The sequence below is a fragment of the Papio anubis genome, chromosome 17 (assembly GCF_008728515.1).
Source record: "Papio anubis isolate 15944 chromosome 17, Panubis1.0, whole genome shotgun sequence".
NCBI classification, from domain to species: domain Eukaryota; kingdom Metazoa; phylum Chordata; class Mammalia; order Primates; family Cercopithecidae; genus Papio; species Papio anubis.
In genome coordinates, this window is record NC_044992.1 from 37,471,952 (window position 1) to 37,497,545 (window position 25,594).

General features: G+C 37.5%; 1 protein-coding gene and 1 long non-coding RNA gene across 6 annotated transcripts in view; one reads left to right on the top strand and one right to left on the bottom strand.

The window, feature by feature from the left end:
- The window catches only part of LOC103878774, a 47,841-nt gene that overhangs the window by 13,942 nt on the left and 8,305 nt on the right, over nucleotides 1-25,594 (top strand). For both annotated transcript variants that reach the window (XR_639100.4, XR_004179427.1), the window contains exons 2-5: nucleotides 4,862-4,932; nucleotides 14,839-14,891; nucleotides 16,543-17,911; nucleotides 25,333-25,574. This is a non-coding gene — a long non-coding RNA (uncharacterized LOC103878774). The remainder of the gene's footprint in view (nucleotides 1-4,861; nucleotides 4,933-14,838; nucleotides 14,892-16,542; nucleotides 17,912-25,332; nucleotides 25,575-25,594) is intronic.
- Nucleotides 7,873-25,594, bottom strand: part of STXBP4 (syntaxin binding protein 4) — a 194,643-nt gene continuing 176,921 nt past the window's right edge. For all 4 annotated transcript variants that reach the window (XM_021929068.2, XM_021929067.2, XM_021929065.2 and 1 more), the window contains one exon: nucleotides 7,873-12,258. In XM_021929068.2, coding sequence (XP_021784760.2) covers nucleotides 12,144-12,258 — 115 coding nt within the window. In that variant the 3' untranslated portion in view covers nucleotides 7,873-12,143. The remainder of the gene's footprint in view (nucleotides 12,259-25,594) is intronic.

Genomic DNA, 25,594 nt, shown 5'->3' on the forward strand with positions numbered 1-25,594 from the left:
TCAGTCAAAACTTACCTACAGTTGAGTGAGCTCCCTCCACAAGAAAAAAGTCTTAGATATGCCTCTAAGTGAGAGGACTTCTGATCTCAATAGGGCAATAACTCACATCTAAAAAGAATGCCCAACGGTGGGACCAGTCACTCACGGTAATAATACTATAATTATTGCTGTTTTCATTATCCAAAGGAGGACAGTTCTGGATTGGGGGATGTATTAGTTTGCTAGGACTGCCAAAACAAAGCACACAAACTGAGTGGCTTAAGCAACAGAAATTTATTGTCTCACAGTTTGGAGGCTAGAAGTCCAAGGTCAATGTGTCAGCTGGGCACTGCTCCCTCTGAAGGCTCTGGGAGCAGAGGAGGGGGGTTCCATTCTAGGCCTCTCTCCTAGCATCTCCTAGATAGTTCTCTGGCTTGTGGCAACAGTGCCCATTTTAGGACTTCAACATACAAATTTTTGGGGGACACAGTTCAACCCATAACATGAGAGCAGTCAGGTTCCATGTACATGGCACCATGTATCTTATTCAGGTGTACTCTAAAATACCATGATGGGGTATGGTCAAAATGAACTGAAATCTGCCCTAAGCTTCAATGGGGAGGTATTCCCTGGTCAGCAAGGAAAAGCTACAGAAGGTTAATTCACAGATTATTCCTTACAGATAAATCAATAATTTTGGCTGACATTAGAGGTTTTAAAAACTCAGTCTTCGGCAAAATAAGAATTATTTAAAGGAGTTAGTAAGTTCCCCCTCAATAAGAATATCTAAGCAAAATCTTGAGGAGCTATCGGCCAGGGGTGCTTTGGAAGGATTCTTTCATTTGAAAGGTGGTTGGACTAGAGGAACTTACAAATTCACCTCAACTCTAGGATTTTGTGCTTCTTGCAAAGACTATTCAGAGGCACACCGGATGTTTCGTGGTACAGTTCTGCACCAGGCACTATATCCAAAGGAAGGATACTTTAGACATGGCTCTAAGTCCAAAGAGTTAATGTGAAAATCCTAATGATGCATCAGCTCTGCTAAAATCCATTGCTGGTTTTACACACAAAAGCTTTCAAGGTAGAAAATAATAGGTCCAGGATCTTTGACAATAGCAAAATAAAGACGGTAAACTCAGATGCCCTGCAGGACTGCTCAGCCAATGATACTGCTCTGAGATATTTAAGTTGACATCCATAATCACAGCATTGGCCCCAGTTCTTTCTCTGTCATGAAACTTGGCCCTCCCCAGAGAATGAAAACATAAATATCACATCTGTGACAACTCTAGCATTTCTAGCAGGAAAAACAAATCCTGAATAAGCACCAAATGCAGTGAATCTAACCACACAATGGTAGAACAGTTATTTCAATACAGATTTTTGTTGTTTCCACAATAATCAATTTAGTTATTGACAATGCAGATCAGGCCTCATTCATGGCCATAACGTAATCTCTGATCTTTCCAGTTCCTACAACACTACAAATATTCACAGGATTATATATAGAATTCTAAAGCAAAATAATCCTAGAAAATATAAGTGAAAATAAAAATATATAATCAAATCAGATACACTTTTTTCATACATAATACATCAGTAGCCCTTTTTTCTTATAAAGGGCATGCTCACTATAGAGTAGTACGCAGAAAAATATAATGAATAAAATAGATATCACAAATAATGTCATCTAATATTTTTTTCAGATCTTCTATGGTGTTTATATACACAATATTGTTGGTTTTATATTGTATATAGATCTGTTTCCTTTTATTACCACTTGATGTTATACTGTGATACTTTCCTGGTATCATTAAACATTATTAAACATTTTCTATCATGTTAGATATCATATTTTATTTAGACATTCCCCTGTTTTCAGGAATTTAGGCAATCATCTGTATTTTAAATCATGCTTTAACAAGCCTTTTAAGCATTTTTTTATTTTGGTCTAAACTTGGGGTCATTTGTGAGCGTAAATTCACAGAAGAAGAAATTTTTAGGGCTCTCGATAGATATTCCAAGACTGCTTTCCAGGAAGTTTGTGGTGATTCATAGATGCCCTAAGAATACCTGAGGATATCTATGTCATGTACCTGCACTAACGTAATTACTGTGTTTTAAAAAATACTTTGGTTTTATTATATCTTCAATAATTAATCGGTAATTCTAAGGAAGCCTTATATCGTAGGTGGGAAGGTTTGTTTGAAATTGGCAGGAAACAAGGTACTGGAATAGATTACTGAGGGAGTTTGCATTGTCCACAGCCATAAAGGTTCACTTCACAGAGTAAATAACACAAAATTATCTGTCCTGGATTGTTTAGACATTCAATTGCTTGAATGTCCAGGGACAAACCACTTGATCTCTTCTAAGTATTTCATGTCAGTGTCTTTAGAAATAGCTTTTAACATAATTTTGATTGAAATAATTTTTCAGAAAGCCCATTTCACTTGTTAAGGCATTTCATCTTTAGCTGAACTTTAAGTATGCTATGGGATAAACCAGAAACAAGGAGACTTCATTCTCCACACCATATTTCATCGATTCTAAGACACACATTTTTCACATCTAAGCATCTTTAGCATTTGGGTGTAAAATAGGCACTGGTAGCACTTTCAGATCCCTCTACCACTCTCATGCACGATAGCTCCCTGTGCTTTCACTCTCAACATTCAGCACCTGCACCTCTTTGTTGGAGGGCTGTCCTCGGGCTACAGGAACATGCTTTGACTACATTACAGGCTGGAAGCACCTGGAAATTTACACCCACCCCCCACGCCCATTCAATAACTCACGGTGTAGAGGTATAAATACTCCTGGTTCTCTGGCCTCTGACTTGAACCTACTGTAGAACCTTTTTGTCTCCAGGGCTCTCCTGTGGGAGTAAACCAAAGTCATCTCCAGAATAGGCTTTGCTTGACATCACAATTTTTGTGGGTTTTTTTCCCCCTTCCCTTTGGGTCGGTTCTATTTCTCTATTCCCCTACTACTTTTCACCCTTGGGTCATTTCCTAATTCACAAAATCCTTATGTCAGAGGAATTAAACACATTACAGGAAGTGTCTTACAATAAATGATGTCTTGCAGTTGCTGTCGGCCAGCGGACATAGTGATATGGTTGTCTTTGCCTGTGCACGCATGAATTCGGTTGTTCTTTCCATGATATGACTGGACTGTTATTCCCTTACTTTTTGGCTAATAAACCATTTAAGGACAATTGAGAAAGGAGTATGAACCCTGATTGTTATCTAAAAATTTTCTATTAAGTCCTTCTGACAAGATAAAAGACGTGCCAGCATCAGAGTTGTAGAATGGATGTCTAAGACAGGGAAAAAAAATCTCAGAGACTGCAGTAGAATGTTCCTTTAAGAAATGTTATTTATCTTGATGGCAGGGAGGGTGTTATTGTGAAAAAATGTGGTTTATGACAACTGTGATTCAAAAAAGAGATGCAGAAAGAGTTCAATTCTGAATGTACAGAGCTTTGTAAATATCATAATTTATTTATATTTCATTTTCTTTTACATACATGATTTTTAAAAATCTATGCTGAAACAGTTCCCTTGTATTTACTTAAAGGGCTATAAGATAAAAATTCTAAGTACTACGTCATATTTTAAATCTTTTTTTCATTTTTATTTATACACAAAATAATGATAAGTCTTATAACTGATGAAATACTAATTGGGAATACGGTACTTATAGACACAGAAGAAATACAATCAATGAACAGTCTTAATTGGAAAAACTAAGGTAGCTTCATAGACTTCTCACCTTCCATTTGTAGTGGGAGCTCTATTGGTAAGTGAGGAACCACCAGTGCTTGGTCATATTCTTGAAATTGTGTATATTTTATTTTATTTTTTATTTTTTTAATTTTTTATTTTTTTTGAGAGGGAGTCTCGCACTGTCGCCCAGGCTGGAGTGCAGTGGCCGGATCTCAGCTCACTGCAAGCTCCGCCTCCCAGGTTTACGCCATTCTCCTGCCTCAGCCTCCCTATAGCTGGGACTACAGGCGCCCGCCACCTCGCCCGGCTATTTTTTTTGTATTTTTTTTTAGTAGAGACGGGGTTTCACCGTGTTAGCCAGGATGGTCTCGATCTCCTGACCTCGTGATCCGCCCGTCTCGGCCTCCCAAAGTGCTGGGATTACAGGCTTGAGCCACCGCGCCCGGCCGAAATTGTGTATATTTTATTAAATATTTCTTATTCCTCCAATATCTTATTCCTCCAATATCTGTGTGTGTGTGTGGTGTGTATATACATATATATACATATATACATATACATATACACACCACACACACACACATATACACTAAGTGTGTGTGTGTATGTATGCATTCTATTTTCCTTCAGATTTTCCTTATATTGAGTATTTTCATTATTCAGAGAAGTAATCCATGCATTTAATTTGGTGTCAACTTCTTATTTTGGGGTGGTAATCACCAAAGAAAAATAAAAGCTGGCATTAGATTAAATGCATAGATTACTTCTCTGAATGATAAAACTGCCTAAAGAAATAGGATCTGCTCATAAACATCTTTTCATATTCCATTCCATAGAAATTTCTGACCTTACATGTCTATATTACCTATTCCTATAAGGTAACTTTATTATCTACTCAATTTGTTTTGTCTTCCTGTTTTCTCTTCTCATATGTGCTGATGAAAGATGAATTTCTCCACTGCGAAACAGAACAGTCAAGCAATTCCAGTGGGATTAGTTATAGATGAGATAATTTCTGCAATTTCAGAGTACTGTGGCAATACATAGCTCCCTTGTGCCAAATCAATTCTTCAGTAACATGATTAATTAACCCATAAGAACAGTTTGCTGCTGCTCTGAAATGCACTAACCTTGTATTTTGGTTTCAGGCTTTATCTACCCTTCTAAACCAAAATCATTCTGTGGTATTTCTTCAGAACCTTGGGCAAATCAACAATGTGTGAGTATGTGCTTTACAATCCTTTTACTGCAATCATACTGTGAGTTTTATGGCCCAACTTAAGTAGCATGCACTTCCTTCTTCAGCAAAATTCATTATATTGTTCCCACATTAGTGGAACTAGTTAATACAGACATGCTTACTTAAACCCCCACCTCATTTTCTTTATAATTCCCCTGCCAGAAGCAGGAAACAACTAAAATAGTTTTTTTTTTTTTTTTTAAAACACAATGTTACATTTTAAATTTATTTTGTAAACTTTTATTAGATTTTACTGTGTCATGTCTTGCATGAGGAATGAAAAAAAATATATGGACTCTGAGTTAATAATAAAGGACTCACAGTCTACCAGGAGAGATGACACATGCCCTACTTTCCTATCCAAATTAATTACATATATAGTGTGATCGATACTTTATTAAAAGGTATGCAGCAATAGGGGACCGGGGTAGGATTTCTGAGTTGGAACCCTTCCAGTTAACCTTCTCAGCCTCCAGGGTTTTAGAATAAAATATCCCAAAGCAACAACAGATCCTGGCCAGTTTTCTGTTTTCCCATTTCCTTCCCACCTCCACCTGATTTACCCACCTAGCTACTGATGTTGAGTGGAACAGCCACAGTGAGAGAGACCAGTTGGCTTTAATCAGAGTTCCAGTTTTCGTTACCACATGCAGAAAGAGAAGGTAGAACCAGAATTCAGGCCTCTAAGACTCAGTAACCCAGCTCAGTAGATAAAAGTAAATTAGTAAATATAGTAACCAAATGAGTGTCTGGACAAACAGGCCAGCAACTCTCTTGAGGGGCAAGTTCTTGCTCCACCACTCCTGAGTGGGAAGGGGGGCTGGGCAGGTGTGTAAAAATGCAGGCATGGCATCTATAGAGTGCCAGCCCTGGGCATGGGGAAGGCAGCATGTGTCAAGGAGCTCTTCAAAGAAGAGGTGAAATGAGAGCAGAGTCTTGATGTGTGAAAGAAATCTCATGCAGGAATCGGGCAAGAGAAGCTTCCTAGACAGAGAACAGCATATCTGATCAACTGTTGGGGATAAGAAATGAGGCTAGAGAGAAAGCCAGGGGCTCAGATAGTAGAAGGTGCTAGGGAACTACTGAAGACTAGCAAGGGAGCAATAGAAGCAATTTTGTGTTATAGAAAGATAATTCTGACAGAAATGTGATGGGTAGATTGATGGGGACAGGTGTGGTGGAGAAGGAAGAAGCTATATCACCTATGTTGAAATCATCCAGGTAAGAAATGAGAAAGACTTGAAAAATAAATAGGCCATGTTTGCATGAAACAAAGAAAAGGGAATATATATTTAAGACATGTTTTAGGATGTATTCCTTTTTTTTAATCCTAAACTCACCAGTTAGGTAAATCACTGCCTAGGGAAGAAGCAGAGACAGGCCAAAAGGGTTACTTTAATGGAGCACTCTCTACAAAGAAACACCAGGAATAGGGAATAAATGATCCGAGCAACATTAATTTCAGGCAACTTGCAGTTCTTTCCTTCCCTTGGGGTCACTGCTCAACTCTGTGGGCTGTCTTAGTCCATTCAGGAGCTGCTATAACAAAATATCTTAGACTGGGTAATTTATAAACAATATAAATGTATTGTTCACAGTTCTGGAGGCTGGAAAGTGCAAGATCAAGGTGCCAGCAGATTTAGCTTCTGGTGAGGGCTTGCTCTCTGCTTCAAAGATGGCGACTTCTTGCTGCATCCTCACAAGGCAGAAGGGGCAAACAGGTTCCCTGAAGCCTCTTTCATAAGGGTACTAATCCCATTCACCAGGATGGAGCCTCATGACCTAATCACCTCCCCAGAGCCCTACCTCTTAATACTGGTACCTTGGGGGTTAGGTTTCAATATATGAAATTAAGGGCTGGCACAAACATTCAGACCACAGCAGAGGCTTATCTAGTGCTAAGGCACTCTGGGTTAAGATGTTCTAATGTTATTGTCCGAATTGATTTCCATTGAGAGAACATGTGGATTGAATGGAAAAGTCCTCATTCAGGTCCAGCAGGTGTTACTGCTACTCCTGTGATCCTTTGGGGTTCACAGAAATCAATCTAATCCTCCAGTCTGGACCACATTGGGCTGGAGGAAGCTCATTGCGGTTGTCCAAGGTCCCACTACCTAAACACACCACATAGTCATTTCCATTCTAGGGGACAAATGTCATTGAGGTTTTGCTGCTCCCTGGAACTTGGTCCAGAAGGTTAAGCCCAGTACCTTTCTCTGAGCCCTACCAACATTTTTGTTCTTTTTTCTCCTCCTCACAGCCAGGGGAATTATTTCCTAGACAGTGAGTAAGAAAGCTTCATCTTCCTCATCATATGTGCTCTCAAATCTTTGCCCTAAATCATAAATCCTTTCTAGTTCCCCAAAGAGCTAGATTTTGGAAACTCAAAAGAACATGCTTTTTCCTGCTTTCTGATATCACACCCTTTCTTAGCGTAATGAACGTTAAATGGCCCAGTAATTCAAATATCTGATAAGGAATGGGGAGAAAGAAAATAAATGGAAAAAGTTTTGGCTAATTTCAATTGTATAGCCTTTACATAGAATACGAATTACACAGGGCTAGAAACACATATATCTCACATTGTATCCCTACTACTCAGTGAAGTGTCTGGCATCTAGTAGCTCTCAGTAAGTGTGTAAGTGAGTAAATGAATACAAAAAGACAAAATCCCTGCCCTCATGAAGCTGACTCCCATTATTACTCCCATTATTGAGGAAGGTAACAACAAAATAAGATTAGGGCAAACTGATAATGTAAAAGAAATAAACAGGGTAGAGTGATACAGAGAATAATTGGATGATGGGGGAATGGAATGGGGGACAGAACTATTAATCTGATTGTCCTTTCCCTCAGAACAGCCCAACCCCCAAAAGTAAAAATTGAACTTTTGAAAAAAGTAGACAGAAACAGTGTAAGTTTAAATGTAAAAAGTCGTATCAAGAAAGCAAACACAGAATTGCAGTTAATTTGCAGTTAATATTTACAAAATCATTATGTAGACACACTATTACATGTAGACAGTTGTAGTTAAAACACCTTGGGTATTTCATTTCTAAAGTGAAGCTCCACAGGCACATTCTGTTTAAGGTTCTTTTCATTCTCTCAAAAGTTATATGCAATAGAGTGTGTAAGTTGTTTTAATAATAGTTCAGTTCTTTACGTACATTGTAAAAATGTCAAGCATGTTGATTCTTCAAAAAGTTGCATTTCAGTTAGAAGAGAAAATAAAAATGTCCCATTTCTCCTGAGAAAAAGGATAACATTTTCTGATTGTTCAAACACTTTATGAAAGTATCATTTGACTCTATATTTTGACAGCTGCTTTGCATTTATTATTGGAGAAGCTCTTCATACGGCATCTTCCTTTTTTTTCCTTTTCTAGTCAAGAGGTGTTAATATTATTTTGGAATTATTCAAATTTAAGAGAGTGATAAAGGGTTGCTCTTCAGGGGTTCTTAATAAACAACCCCCTAACTTCTTACCCCTTTAAAAGGTTTTTTAGGGGGAAAAAAAAGAAAGAAAAATGGTTTTGGACTATGAGCTCCTTGTTTTGAGAATCATTACCATTTAGCCTAGTAGCATACAAATTTCACATTTTGCCTGGCATGTAGTAGGTGCTCAGGAAGTGTTTGTTGAGTTGAACTGGTTTTGGAAAAGGCAAGGGATTACTATCCTTATTATTCAGATAGGGAAAGTGAGGCCCAAAGAGCTGGAAGATGCATTTGTATTGTGCTTGGTACTTTACTGAACATTCTCACCCAAGTTAGCTCATTTAAAAGTTGGTCCTCGCCACCATTACATGTAAAGTAGGAAGAGAAGAGTAATGATGTGTTTGACATATAGTGAACTAGTCACTGCTACACTTCCCTCTGTACAGCAAGTCAGTCTCTGCAGCTAAAGGAAATCTAAAACCTAATGATTAAAAATCTCAGGTTTTTGGACTTGGGGGAAGGAAGGTTATTCTTCCAAGGACAAAAACAAAAAACAAACAAAAAACCCAGAAAATCTATAGGAACCTTTGGACTAAAAACAAGTCCTATCATACATTAAAAAAAAAAAAGGCTCACATACACTATTGGTGGCAATGTAAGCTGGTCCTACTTTTATGGAGGAGAATTTATGAATATATACCAAAATTAAAATGAATGTAACTTTGACCTAGCTTTGATCAAGAAATTTAGGAATGTATTCACACTATAGACATACTAGCACAAGAGTGCAAAGATATATGAGGAAAAGGACGTAATGAATATATAAATGTTCACTGTGACATTGTTGGTAATAAGAAAACTTAAAACATTTTAGCGTGCAAAAAATTGCTGGCCACACAAATTATGGGTTATGTGGGTAGTGATATTTTATGTAGATATTTGAAATAAAAGATTAATCTATGTATTGACATGAAAAAATGACCACAACATTAACATGTCAAAAACAAGCTGCTTAATAGTGTGATTTCCTTTGAGTAAAATCACTTACCACAGTATTAGTGACTGCTACCTCTCGAAGGTGAGATGGGCTATCTCTTACTTTATTCTCTTCCATAGGACTTGATTTTTTAAAAAGAAAATAGATTAGTTTTAAAATTCAAAAATTAAGAAGAAGCTGTTTAGTTCTGGCCACACAAAAACTTTTTTGTTGTTGTTTTTTAAAATCAAGAGTAAGTGGAACCCAGGAAATGATTAGCAATTGTTCTACTTCACCACAGTGCTTAGCACGGTGCTTGTGATATTGTTGGTGCTCAATAAATATTTTGAGGGAATGAGTGAGTAAGGTTGATTGATGTTAAAGAAAGACTGGCTACTCATCAAAACATAATGTGAGGGTCCTATTTGCACTGGAAAAGGACTTGCTAAGCCCTGACCATGTTTTTTTGAACATTTCTTATGGCATTGACCTGATGGTTTAGAGGTCACGCAAGTTTTATGAAGACAGAATCTGAGAGAGTGGCCAACTTGTCCAGTCCATTCACACACTGAACCTCCTCAGCAACATTCCCCACGTAAGGAATTCAGATTGACTGAAATCTGCTGGGACAGTGCTTCCATTTTCTCCTGGGAAATCCTTTTCTTATCAGCTTTAACTACTAGAAAGTTCCTTATGGCACTGAACTAGAATCTGCCTTTTTATAAATTGTACCCATAGACAATGAATCTAAGCAGTTCCGCGTAGTGGTTTAGAGAACAGGTTCTGGAATCACAGATCTGCCTTGAACCCTAGCTTCTACACACAGGTGCTTTGTGACCCTTAGGCAAAGATTACTAACTCTCTAAACCTAAGTTTTTTCTTTTAGAAATGGGGATCATTACAGTTCCTATTTCATGGAATGGTTTTAAGAAGATCATAAATAAATATATGCAAACTGCTCATCACCGTGTCTGACACAAAATGCTCAATAAATAATATCATTACACTTGTTTAGGCCTTTTTCACTAGGTATTTGACAGAAACAGGGAGGCAAGTAGTACAAAACAGCAGTTAAAGGATGAGGTGTCTCTGTCGGTGGGCTGTGTGCCTGAGTACTTTGATTTCAGGTGACTCAAGCACCTGCTTTGTTTTGCTCACTAGAAACAAATTAGAAAACTCTCCAAGCAGGGGGAGAGATATTTCATAGTATTAATCTGACGAAAACAAAAAGTTTGTACTTTCACAATTATAGACACTAACTTACAGAATACCTCATTCACCTTTGGGGTCCCTCTGGGGCTTCTCTCAAAACTTGTCTTCCCGGAGCTTCCTAACATTCAAATGGCTGTCAGGCAAAACACAAGTCTTCTCTAGCCATCCTGAAACATTTCTCATGGTTAATGACTACCTATCAGTCTGGAGTTGACTTTATAGACTTTATATTATTACTCAAGACATAAATCATAAATCCTAAATGTAATCAGGAATGTATAGTTGAGCACAATGTATATATATCTTTACCATTTCAATCTGTATTATACACCATATGAAATTCAGTAGACTAGGAGACTTGGGATCTCAGTTTACTCATCTATAAAATGGTTACAATGAATGGTTCTTAGACTATGTTTTAAGGACTTCTAGGACTGCACAGCAGTGCTGGGGGCTGCTTGACTTGGGCTGTAGGCTTCCATCTTGTTTCGAGTAGAGTAGCAATGTTTTAACAGATACCTCTCTTCTCATCAGCTCCCCTCAAACCATCCCTCTTGGAAGGGCAACCTAAGCAGGACAAACCATGCCTTTCACTTTAGAAAAACATGAGCTGCTGAAAGAAATCTGTTGAAACAATATCACAAACAGCGCGCCTACTTGGCGAAGGCTTGGGTGCAGAGAAGGGGGAAGGGTTTATAGGAGAAGAATAGTGGGGTTATAGAGGGGCCATGTTCGACTGAAGAGGTGCCTTCTGAATCTCTGTGGAATGCACAGCTGTGGAGCCAGCTGCATCAACACAATCACAGTGTCCTGCGTGATGGGCTGTGACCTCCCTCTGTGGGGACAGCAGGGTGTGAGGGAAGGGGGACTGGACATGGAATCAGAAGACTTAGGAGTGAGTCTCGGTGCTGGGACAGGGAGCTTCCTCTCTCTGAACTGCTATTTCCCTACTGAAAACGAAGAATAAACATACCCACCAGATCAGCTTCACAGGCATGTTGTATGGTTTAAAGAAAGTGAGGTCTGTAAAGCATTTTGTAAATTAGAAAGCTCAACAAAGATACAAGCTGTATTCATTAGCCCAGGAGATGTCTAAATGTGACCCTTAAATTCCAAAAAGCTTGCTAAGATCACTGTCCTAATATGTGAATATAAAAAGTTAGTGAATTATCAAATAAATGAGGCATTTCCTTATGTTCATACACTTTTTCTATATGTCAGTTATAAAAACCATTGTATCTGAGACCCTATGAAGAACTACATATGAAATTACAAAGACAGATCTAATTATATATGAAAAAGTATATATATTATAAAGTCTAATTATATGTGATTTCAAAAAATATGACTAGATTATTCTTAAGGAACTACTGTAGTGGCAATTGATTTTTTAAATGTATACAGAAATATCAAAAGTTTTACAAAAATACCCAAAGTCCAGATCTCCATTTCACACTTCAACAAGTAGTGCATGCTTTACTCCTATTTTAGACTGTTGCATCTCAGAATTGAATGTTATGTGTCTCTGCTCACGTCATCCATGTAGCTCCACTTCCTAAGGAAAACCATCAACTTCTCTGGTTGGGGAGTTCTCTAGAGAAATCCGCTTCATTCTCCTCTGAGCGAGACAGATTCAGGACACTCATCACAGGATGGATCCAGGATGTAGTCTGTGTTACGTGACTTGAGAAGAACAAGAATGCAATTAGAATCTGAAAGACTGTCTTTCTACTCATCCATGCAAGTACTGATCCTGGTGACATGGCTTCTACCCCAGTAAAGTCCCTGTGAGAGGAAGCAGTTAGAACTAGATCCAATAGTTTTAATAAGTTTTAGATACATTTTAAGTTTCAACGAAAACCATTTCTTTCTTTTTTCTTTGATTAAAAAGGAATGCAGGTGAATGCAGCATCTCTAACTCCTTTCCTTTCAGTATCTGACATTCAGTCAGTCAGCAAGTCCAATGACTGCCTTCCTGTAACATCTCTGGGATCTGTTTCTTGCTCTCCTTTTTCAATGAAATAGTCTGGGTCACTGAAATGGTTTGCCTCCCTGACTCTGCTCTAGTTCTAATTCATTCTCTACTCCAGCCAAATAACTTTCTAAATGACAAATCATACACCGTTACTCACTTGGTAAACATTCAATGAAATACTTTGTTTTTTTAGCTTCCTCAACAATACCTTTTTTTTTTTTTTTTTTTTTTTTTTTTTTGAGACAGAGTCCTGCTCTGTCACCTAGGCTGGAGTGGAGCCACACAATCTCAGCTCACTGTAACCTCTGTCCCCTGGGATTCAAGGAATTCTCATACCTCAGCCTCCCAAGTAGCCAGGACTAAAGGTGCATGCCACCACACCTGGCTAATTTTTGTATTATTGGTAGAGACAGGGTTTCACCATATTGGCCAGGCTGGTCTGGAACTCTTGGGCTTAAGTGATCCACCCACCTTGGCCTCCCAAAGTGTTGGGATTACAGGCGTGAGCCACTGCACCCCACTAACAATATCTTCTTCTTTCCCATAATCCTTTCCCATGAGAAATTAACTTTATTAATTCTAAAAAACCAAATATCCCTTAAGAATCCGCCAATCTGTGCCCATGGTCTTATCTCTTATTACATTAACTTATAAATGCTTGTTTATTTTTAGGCCTTCCTACTACATATAAAGCTCCTTAATGGCAGGAGCTATGTTTCTTATCTCTGAATTTGTGGGGCCTAACATGATCTCAGAACAAATGACCAGCATCCTGAAAAGTGTTTCAGGGAAATAACACAAGCAGAGATGAGAAAGGAAGTACAAAAGATATTGCATATGTCTAGGAAGTGGTGACACATCACAAAATCGTGCTCTTAACCTGGTGGATGGTATTTCTTACACTTAGTGTTCTACTCCCAGCCTTTGGCTGGATGACTCTCCTAAATCCATCACCTTCTTCCCAACTCCGAGTGCACGAATTAGGACGAGGATTTGATTCTTCTCCTTGGACACTGTTTCTAGCCCTGGTTTACCTCACTGCCTTCATCCATCCTAGATCAGTTTCCCTAGCCTTCGTCCTTCCCAAACTCAACCTGAGAAGCAGCACCGTGTCTTAGATCAAGTGCATCTGAAGGCCAGTACTTATAAAGATTACTTAAGATTGTGGATCGGAAAGTGCCTCCTACATTATAAAGTAACATTTTCCAAAGTTATGTTCCCAAGAGTTTTAAATAAATGTTATGTGAAGAATAGCATGGCACAGTGGCTCATGCCTGTAATCCCAGTTACTGACTTGGGAGGCTAATATGGGAGGACGGCTGGAACTCAGAAGTTTGAGGCTGCAGTGAGGTATGATCCACTACATTCCATCCTGGGTGACAAAACAAGACCCTGTCTCAATCAATCAATCAATCAATCAACCAATTAATCAATGTTATGTTAAGAATATGTGCTATATGCTAATGCACTCTGTGAGTCTCCAAGACTATGTAATATTACTCAAAGTAACATATCTCTGTTAACAAACACAGGGCTAGTGCTCCATAGAACACAATTTGGGAACTATCACAAAAAGGCATTCACTTTATTGGCCACTGATTACAATACTGAAAATGTTAGGTAGTACAAATGGTAAGTTCCACTGTTATTATTGGTTTGGTTTGTTTCCAATCCTATACTACACATTTTGTTCATGTCCCCACTACACAAATTGCTCAGTTCCTCTGTTTAAATATTAAAAATGTATCTTTTCATGGAAGAAGATTACTAGCAGTTTTATGACGGCATAAAAAGGGTTTCAGTTCTTTAAGAATCAAGGTGAAAGTGACAAGGCCCAGGCATCTTCATCGTTTCAAAAACTCAGAGTGTGGTTTAGTGTACAAGGAGTCATTATTCTCTTGACAATAATCTACATTACTAATATCCCTTTAAAATGGTTTAATGGAATTTCTTATTATGGAGGCCAAATTTACTAAAGCATTTGATTCGGCACAGGTTAACTTGATTTCAAGGCCTTTAAAAGCTGGAAAGCTGCCTAACTTGAAAGTGGTTTAAAGAAATACTAATGAGTGTAACATGAGAGGGCTGGAATGCCACTGCAAGGTGAAATGAGGACACATCGCCTTGTTCAAAGTACATGTTTAAAACTAAAAGGGAAAAGCTTGATGAGACAGCTTTGCTTATTTTAAAATATTGGTATATATTTTAATACTTTGTTTATCAGCACATATTACTCCAAAGAAGAGACGATAATTTAAATCACTTAAATTTCTTCCTCTCCTTTGAAGTTCCATAATTGGAGGAGATGGGAAGGAAGAAAAACAGGAGCAATTACCCGAGGGTAAGTTCAGGTAGTACGCTTTGCTATTTGACTTTTTATAAATAACATTCTCATGCCTGAAATGTTACAACTGTCCATATATGAACATTCCATTAAATTGCTAATTTAAAATAATCAAAAGGAAAATGTCTAAGAAAAAAAACGTAGTTACAGACTCTGAATGGTGAATATCAGAAAGTTCTACCAGATGGTCATCCTTGCCAGTAACCTTCATTAAGCACTTTTTAATCAACAAATCAACATCTGCTCTTACTCCAAATACAAAAGTAATATAAAATTTGATTAACTTTATAACTTGATTAATCTTGTATTTGCAGTATTTTTTGTATATGTGTAAAAACACACATGCACACACCTAAGCATCAAATATGCAATTACAACAGCTACTCACTAGAAGAAATAAAACCAAAGCAACAGAGAGATGTGTTCTGTGCTTCAAGCACACGTTTCAGACCCGGGTCTTTGTTAAAAATGTCCAGAACCAATGGGACACAGTGCTTCTGAAACTCAGGTAATGCATGTGAAGTGCCTGGCAGACAGGAGACATTCAATAAATAATTATAGCTAGTTTTATTGTTAATTAGGGATTTCTGATTATTGTAAGAAAAACTTGGAATTCTTCCTATGATGCTGGAAGGGGGCCATTTGTGTGTATACCATTCAATTTTCTGTCCTAGTGAGCACTGTGGCTAAAGAGCTTTGACATAATCGGTATGATGAGATAATCCCAGATTTACTGGCTTGGAGAACATTCTAGTATTAAAAACATTTCCTCTGTGATTTGTGTGCTTGGTAATTCAGCTGATAAGAGAGAGAATAAATCAGCCCTGTTGACTCTGTTTAATTAATAAAGACCCCATGGTTCATAAAGGGAGATGTTGCTACTTAGTATAAAAAATTTAGAGGTTTGGAAAATAAATGAAGCTTACTATGGAACATGAAAATTTTCCATTTGAACATACAGTACCTCTGGCAAATTCTCCTAAAGAGACAGTGCATCTGACCTGATTTGGAGAGCAGTCAACAGCACTTCAGATATATTTGAAAATCTCAAAAGCATAATACTATTTGCCTCTGAATGGTTGCCAAATCCATTGTTGGAAAACAATAATATTCGATTTGGGAAGATAACAGTATTGTGTGTTTTAAAAAATAATATTAGTAAACAGAAAGACACATTTTAGAGCTTATTAAAAAAACTAAGAGGACATGCTTTATTTTATTGGCATAGAAATGTAAGTGAATTATTTAAATCCCATTATAATTACCCTCCTTATGTTTCTTACCTCCTAGTTAAAGGAGCAAAATGTTTTCTTTCAAAATAAAAATTAGGACAACCTGTTAAACAGAAAGGGTTTAAAGACAAAAAGGACACTTGTTCTGTAGAAATTCATTCTTACAAGCGTCTGTGATGATGAAAGACATTCTTTTGTTAATCTTCCATCATAGATGGCACTATTTATACATCATTGTGAATTTGCATATACTATTTTATCATGTTTAAGATAAAGCTGTGGAATAAAGAGCCAAAAGTAATTAACTTCCAGTGTCATTTTTGGGGGGAGAGGTGATAATTGTATGTATATAGTATTTATATAAACCAGAAAACAAAGACAAATAAGTAACTATATGTTAATATAATTTGTTTCAGGTACCAGTAACTTTGAATCGCTGGAAAATTTTACAACTGGGCATAAACTGCAAGTAGTAACGACATTAAAAGATTTATACTTAAAAACTAATCCCAATGGAAAACAAATGAGAAGGTAGGAACACAAGGTGAGCCTTGTCAATAAGATTATTAAAAAGCAACCAAACCATGATAAAGCAGCATATAATCTTATATAAATACTGGTTATGAGAATAATTACAAATTAGTAATGGGAAGTATTTATTCTAAAATACATTTAAGAGAAAATTGCAGGCATTTTGTTCCCACTGGTATATAAGGAGTATCCTCTTACATAATTTTGGAAATATGCCACTAAAATCAAAATAAATATTTCTCATTAGTGAACTTTGTAAATATCACAGAACACTCTGAGCATTTTTTAATTAGGCATTTGGAAATCCAGTGAGGCTCTGATCAAATATTAGCAGGATCTCATCCAAATCTTTACAGTCGAGAGGACAAATTTTATTTTTATTATATATTTATGGTAATTTCTATTAAAAATCATTTATCTTTTAAAATCTTAAATTCCAATTAATTAAAAAAATATTTAGGTCTGAGATATCAAATTATATTATAAGAATCTAAAGCTATTGTAATATATTACTTATGTATAACATTGGAAAAAATTGTTGTCACTAGACTTGTAAAAGATAAACACTGAAAAGAAAATTCCTGAGGAAAAAGTATGGAAAATATTAATTACATTTTTTCAAAGACTATCCACAGGCTGGATTTCTGTATAGGGCTAAAACATGCCAGGTACAAAGCCAATATAATTAATTTTTCAAAGAAGGAAACAACTCTGTAGTGACAGAGTACAGCCCTGAGTAACTCTTAGAAATTGATGCTGTTTTTGATCATAATGGACAAACAAAATAGAAAAAAACAAAGAACATGTCCTACTGACACTGATACCTATACACTGAATTATTAGATACTAACAAACAACTATATAGGGTTGTATAGTTGGCAAAGTTGTACTTTCTCATATACCTGTTGACAGTATCCACCAAAAATTTACGTTCTCCATTCCATGCCATAGAGTTGCTGCCAGGTGGCAGCTGCCTAGGCAGAGACCACATTTCCCAGCTCTCCTCACATCTTTATGTGAGCATGTGATTAGTTTCTGTCAATAGAAGGTAACAGAATTATTTACCTTTTGTGGGTCGGGGTTTTTAAGAAGCTGGAATGCCTTCTCTACTCTCACTCATCATCCACTAACCGAATGTAGAGGACTCTGAGGCCATCGGGGAGGGCAGAGACATGAAATGGGAGGAGCCTGGGTCTCAACATCACCACCTGAAGAAAAGCTACACCCATCAACCAGGAATCCCTGCATTGATTTGTGAGTATTAAGCCACTGAAAGCAGATGATTTGTTATTGCAGTTAGCATCACTCTAGATCACTGTCAAGCAAGATGAGAATATTTCAAGGGGAAGCTATGACTATTACTTTCTCAACAAATATATGTACAACTTCTATAAACTAAAAGCCTATCTTTCTAAAATACAGAAAATAAGTAATAACTATATATTTTCATGCTACTTTAAATATCAATAATCAAGACTGTCAGAATATAGATTAATGAATACTAAATTTAATTGGGAACAAGTTCATAAGACCACTGTCAACGTTTCCATATTAAATTCCCACTGCGAGAAGTGCACAAAATGTAGAAGCTACTTTAATTTTTAGTGTTCTTATTAAAATAGAATTATATTACAAGCCATACAGGCGTTCACTTAATTTAATCAACAAAGGAAGTTTAATAAACATCTGACTAAACATTTTTCTTAATTAACAAATTTAAAACCTTAAGAAAACTAAAATTTAAAACATATTTCAACTAATTTATATTGATTCTAATATTATGTTTATCTATCAAAGTTAAAATGATTACACCTCAAATTTTAAATATAAGCAAATATATTATACTACAGAATGATTTCTAAAAATCACAGAGTTGGAAGGGACTTTGAGAGGCTTCTTATGAGACCATCTCTAATGCCTTGAGGTATTTTGTCAGTATTACTGACTCCATCATGTATAAATGCTAAAGCCGCTTGAGAGTGAGTGTTACAAAGAAAAGCCTTCCATTATGATGAAATTTATAGGATAAAAATATGCCATCAACCTCTATAGTTTTCTCATGAACTTTTAAATACTGATATTGGGAGTTACACCTGATGTAAATGATGAGTTGATGGGTGCTGACGAGTTGATGGGTGCAGCACACCAACATGGCACAAGTATACATATGTAACAAACCTGCACGTTATGCACATGTACCCTAGAACTTAAAGTATAATAATAATAATAAAAAAATACTGATTGTTTCTAATAGTGCCACCTTAGACTTGTGACTAAATGGAATTAACTGTCTTTTAGGACCTTAGCATATATTAAAGGCAAGAAAGAATTACATTCTTATTTTCTATATGAGGAATCTGATACTAAGAAAGGTGAAACAACTTATTCCAGGTCATAAAACTAGTGCATGTTAGAGCTGGGATCTAGATCCAAATCTGACTTCTGAGAATTGAACCATTATATTAATCTCCTCGCTGAGGTTCTGTTTTCTGGGCTGGTGTCAGTAACAATATATAGGGAGGCTCTGGAATGGATTAAGTGACCATCTGAAAGGGGTTCTTCAGCTTTACAAGGTAAAATTAATTAAAGATGTATTGACTAGTTCATTGATTATAAATGAAATGTCTAAAGGTATTTTTTACACACACACACACACACACACACACATATATTTTAAAGTACTTGCCATATGATATGGTTTGGCTCTGTGTACCCACCCAAATCTCATCTTGAACTGTAATCTCCATGTGTCAAGGGAGGGACCTGTAATCCCCATGTATCAAGGGAGGGAGGTGATTGGATGATGGGGACAGTTTCTTTCACACTGTTCTCGTGATACTGAGTTCTTACAAGATCAGATGGTTTAATAAGCGTCTGGCATTTCCTCTGGTTGCACTTCTCACTCCTGCTGCCTTGTGAAGAAGATGCCTGCTTCCCCTTCTGCCATGATTGTAAGTTTCAGGAGGCCTCCCCAGCCATGTGGAACTGTGAGTCAATTAAAGCTCCTTTGTTTATAAATTACCCAGTCTCAGGTGATATCTTTATAGCAGTGTGAAAACAAACTAATATACCATGAAATGCATAAGAATTGTTATCTGAATGACCATGAATTAAAAGTACTTGTATGAAGCCTGAGTCAGAGGCTTTGTACCAGCAGTCATATTTTTTACATCATGCAGCAACAAATTCTTCATATGTCTATTTTTCTCTAATAGGCTGTTAGTTTCTGGAGGGTAGGGAAGGGTCCTACTCATCTTTATAGCCCCAGTGTCAGGATCACAGAAAGGGAGGTCCATAAATGTTTGGTGCATGGATACATTCCACGGATGTACTACTATTGTTATATCACTGGGTAAAAATACTCAAAAGTGGTAGACAAGCTTACTTATAATGGGGGATCAGATAAAGCAATCTTCAGATGTGGTAGTTCAGTGTACCGTCCTAAATTATTAAGAAATATGCATAAGTAAATTGATATTATTAAAATAAGATTTAAATAGCTCCAAAGTCACCAAATAACCAGCACTACTAGTCCTTCTCATCAATATTCTCATACCCAAGTAACTTCCAAAGGTCTACTCATACATTTGGTTGTAAGTAACAGTTGAATCACTGTGATAATTCAAACCATTTTGATTAGTTTATTTTCTATATAGCTGGAGTTATATGTCAATCTACTCAAATCCCAGGTTCTGTTAAAATTATTTACATCAAACAAATACTATTTTTAGCTAAGCAAACCTTGTTTTAACTATTAGAGTATAACACTTTACTAAAGACAAATAAATATGATGGTAAGTGGCCTGGCTAATAGCTCACCCTTCCCTTCAGTCCCTAAACTGTAGAGGTGATTTTACCAGACTGGAATTTTTAGTCTTTGAAATGATGAGAATGCAGCCAAAGCCATGTTTCTAGGCACCAGATACGCAATAGAGGGATGGAGATTTTCATAGAGGTACCTGCTTAATACCAACGCTAAGTAACAAAGTGCAGGTATGATCAAAGAAGACCTCTGGCCCTCTTAATATTGAGATCATTCATTTGATAGAGATGTTCAGGTATGTGGCAGCTGGGTAAGATTTTACATCAGGTAAGCATTTTGTACTTTACAACATTCTTCGATACCAATTTCCCAATTTGCTTTTCATATAAATCTCACAGACCTTATTTTTCTCTACAGTTTTTACAATTGATGAAACCGAGGCTCAGAGTGTCAAAGCCCTGTCCGAGGTCACACAGTAGTGGGACCACTACCCTCCCCCCTCTACTTCTAACTCCCTGTAATCCTTTTCTACTGCAGTAACCAATTTCCACAAATTTAATGGCCTAAAACGACATAAATTTACTATCTTCTAGTTGTGTAATTCAGAAGTCCCACACAGGTCTTATTGTTCTGGAGGCTCTAGGGGAGAATCTGTTTCTTTGCTGTTCCAGGCCACTCACATGCCTTGGCTTATGGCTCCCAACTTCAAAGCCAGCAACATAATATATCCTGAATTCTGCTTCCGCTGTCATATCTCTTTCTGACTCTTTTCTTCTGCCTCCCTCTTCCACTGTTAAGGAGTCATGTGATTGGACCCATCTGGATAATCCAGAATTAGCTCCCTGTTTTAAGGTTAGTTGATTAGCAACCTTAATTCTACCTGCAACTTTAATGCTCCTTTACCATGTGACCTAGTATATTCACACTTACAGGTGCTGGGGAATAGGATGTGAACACTTTTGAGGGCCATTATTCTGCCTACCCTATTCTTCCCTGAAGCTGCTTCTTCCCCTAAGACTAGGGCCTAATGGAAAATGCACTGATTGGGATCAACTTTTGCAATTTGCCTAAAACTTGCTAAACATTTAGCATGAAAAGTTTTTTATATATATATGTATGACACTATAATGAATATAATCTACTGAATGAAGAAAAAAGTTGCTAGGGACCTTATGAAAAGTAATTTTTGGGAGAAGCAACTATATGGACTGAACTACGTCCCTCCTAAATTCATATGTTGAATCTCCAATCCCCAGCGTGGCTGTATTTGGAGACTGGATCTCTATGGAGATAATTAGGGTTAGATGAGGTTGTAGGGTTGGCAGGACACTGGTCTGATGGAACTGGTGTCCTTGTAAGAAGAGACACCAGAGATATCTCTCTCTGTGTGTACAAAGAGAAGAGGCCAGGTGAGGACACAGCCAGAGGTAGGCATCTAGAAACCAGGAAGAGAATCTCACCAGAAACTAACCCTGATGGCACCTTGATCTTGGGACTTCTGTGAGAAAATACATTTCTGTTGTTTAAGCCATGTCTGTGGTGGTTTGTTATGGCAGCCCTAGCAGACTAATACAGCAACCAAATTTGGAAGGGAAAGAGTTTGACAAAAAGTATTTGTTAGTAAATCGAAATAAGGGGTTCTGGCAGCAAGGAAAATTACACACTTTCCAAATAAAAGAATTAACCCTCAAAAGGTTACAAGCTTCCAAAGTACTTTATGAAACCCCAAATAATTTATTTTAATATCTCAATGAAATGTGAAAAAACATGCTTCATGCCTATGTTATACCTGTCATTGGTTAAAGGAGGGGGAAAAAGGGCTTTGATGCTGAATATTTAGGTCTAGATGTTCCTTTTATTTTAGTGGGCTTTGCCATTCTGAATAACCCAAGCCAGCTGCCTGGTCTTTCATTTCATGACGATTTCTCACACAGTACTTCATATTCCTACATATCTTTGTAGGTATTTACAGAAATTCCCAAGTAAGCTGTCTCAGGTTCATGATCACTGCAATGTCTCTGCTTCTGTCACAAGGCTTTTGACTGGCCAGAGAGTAGCACAGGTGTAGGTTTTGGCTACTGGTTTCCATCTGCAGTTGTGCAAATATTGTCATTTTAAACTCCTCCATTGGCAAGTAGCAATAGTATAAAATAAGGAAGGGGACAGGAAACTAACAGCTGATAAGCACCCATTATGTGCAAGGTATTTTGCTAGGTGCTTTTTACCCCACATTTCACTCAATTCTCAAAACAATCTGGGGAGACAGATAGAAATTATTATCTTTGTTTTTGTATGAGAATAGAGGGTAGAGAGTATTGAAATAACACCACCAAGGTCACACTCAAAAGTGGTTGCATAAACATTAGAAGTTAGCTCTGTCTGATTACTGAAGTGCTTATTTTTTCCCCCATCAATTGCTTCCGCAGACTGCCAACAACAGTATTCATTCGATAAATATTTATCATCCCTACAGATACCAGGCCCTGTGCTAGGTAATGAATATTCTCAACCAGTTGTCACATGGATGGTTACAGCTTTAAAGTGCAGTCTAGTAATTTCAACACCTTACAACTCATTCATAGCTAAGAAGTGTTTGGTGGCAAAATATTTAAAAAGGTCCATATTTCATCTTTTAAGTCCTTTGTTGGTTTCTTCATTGTAGCCTCATTAAGAATAAAATGCCCAGAATTCTTACACATGTAAAAGAGAGTGAGGAGCTTACACATATTCTCCTTATCTAGTCTGAAGTCAATTGCATAGAAATTGCCATGACACCTCATGCAGTGAGCCTTAGATCTTACTAATTTGTCAGTAGACATTTCCTCATTCACAGAAAATGAATCAAAGCCCCCAAATTAATGAGATCTTCAGAAGAAGGGTGTTAGGCAGTGTCCACTAAAAGCAAAAATAAGCCAGGTGCTTGCTCATGCCTGTAATCCCAGCACTTTGGGAGGCTGAGGTGGGTGGATCACCTGAGGTCAGGAGTTCAAGACCAGCCTGGCCAACATGGTGAAACCCTGTCTCTATTAAAAATATAAAAATTAGCCAGGTGTGATGGTGGGTGCCTGTAATCCCAGCTACTTGGGAAGCTGAGGTAGGAGAATCACCTGAGCCCAGGAGGCGGAGGTTGCCGCTGAGCCATTGCACTCCAGGCTGGGTGAAAGAGCAGGACTTCATCTCAAAAAAAAAAAAAAAAAAAAAAAAAAAAGCTAAAATAATTGTAAAGCATTTAGAAAAAGCTAACAGTAGTACTTTTAAAATTTCTAATTCAGAAACCATTCCTTCCTCTTCATCCTCTCCTTTCCAACCTCCCTAATTTCTAATTGCATTAGACTTACCAAAGCTAGGCTCTACTTTGCAAATAAAGTTAGGGCCTAAGAAATGATAATCTAAAATTCTTCTCTTTTGTGTTTTCCTTTGTTTATAAATGAGATGACACAATGTAACTGAAGCTTTTAACTAATACAATAGGCAGACAATACAATTTATTCACTTATAGATTATGAGCCATTCTTCCCTACTTGCAAACAAACTAACTGGCTATCTTAACCCAGGTACAGACATCATTTTAGGGCATTAATGAATTTTGACTGGAGAGAAATGAGAGAAACCATGTGTACTGGAATTTAGTTATACTGTAGAGTCATAAAAACAAAGCTCTCACATACTGAACATCTCGTAAGAAATTTGGGGTAGGGGTGTTCTCATTGTTTATTTTGTTATTCCAACCTAATAGTTGCATCATTACTGTTCATCATGGCAGAGTTCCTGTCATGTGCTAGCAATACACTCTAGAAGAAAAAGATTGCAAAGATGTGGCATGTGTCCTCCACACCACCTCTCCCTCTAAACCCATGGCAGACATCTCCAGCTGATCAAGGCATACATCACTGAAGCTGAATATGTCCTCAGAATTCTTCTCAAAATAATACTTGAGACAGCTATTATCAACAGACAGAGATGGCATGAGTTAAAATCTATTTCCCTTCCCTGTTCTAGACAGAAACTTTTGTTTTATTCAAACACATAGACTTTCTAGGTTCTACTGATATACATTTGTAATGTTCTAGGTATAATACTGCTTAGGTGATAAAGAATGGAATTTATAATATGAGGAACAATATCTCAGATTTTAGGATCTGATATAAAGGCATATCAACCCAAATGAATGCATGGAGAATTACAAGCCAAATTTAAGTAACTTAAAAGCAAATGATTATATGTATTTGAAAAATTACCAACAGTATAATTCAGGAGTCCCCAACCCCTGGGCCATGGATAATTCAGGGGTCCCTAACCCCCCGGCCATGGACTCGTAGTGTTCCATGGCCTGTTAGGAGCTCAGCTGCACAGCAGGAGGTGAGCTGCGGGCAAGCAAGTACTACTGCCTGAGCTCTGCCTCTTATCAGATCAGTGGTGGCATTAGGAGCGCAAACCCCATTGTGAACTGCACATGCAAGGGATCGAGGTTGCGTGCTCCTTATGAGAATCTAATGCCTGATGATTGAGGTGGAACAGTTTCACCCCCAAACCATCCCCCTGCCCCCGGTCCATGAAAAAAAATTATCTTCTACAAAATGGATTCCTCGTGCCAAAAAGGTTGGGAACTGCTGGTATAATTGAATATTCAAAGCAAGTACTGGGCATAGACAATTTTGTATTATTTATATAAGTCATATGAAACATATATTTTACATATACTGTGAAGCGGCATCTACTAGGCATCCTCTAAGATGGTTCCCAGTGATCCCTACCTTCTGGTATTCATACTCTTGGGTAGGAGCCTCTTACATTGAACCAGGGTTGGTCATATAGCAGGAGTGATGGTAGATCAGTCACTCTGACATTGGTTATAAAAGACACCGTAGCTTTTGTCTTTCTCTCTCTCTGTCCTTTTTGTCCCTTACTTCAGGGAAGACAGCTGCCATACTGTGAGTAGCCCTACGTGTTCATGATATGGTGAGGAAGTGAAGCCTCCTGCCAATAACCTCATGAGTGAGCCTGGAACAAATACTCTAGCCGGCTCACTAAGCCACTCTTGAAGTCCCAGCCCTAACACAGTGACTACAACTTCATGAGAGACCCAGAGAGAAAGTGAGAGAGTCAGAATAATCCAGTGAAGCCACTCCTGGATTCAAGATGCTCTAAACTTGAGTAAGAAAATGCATATTGGT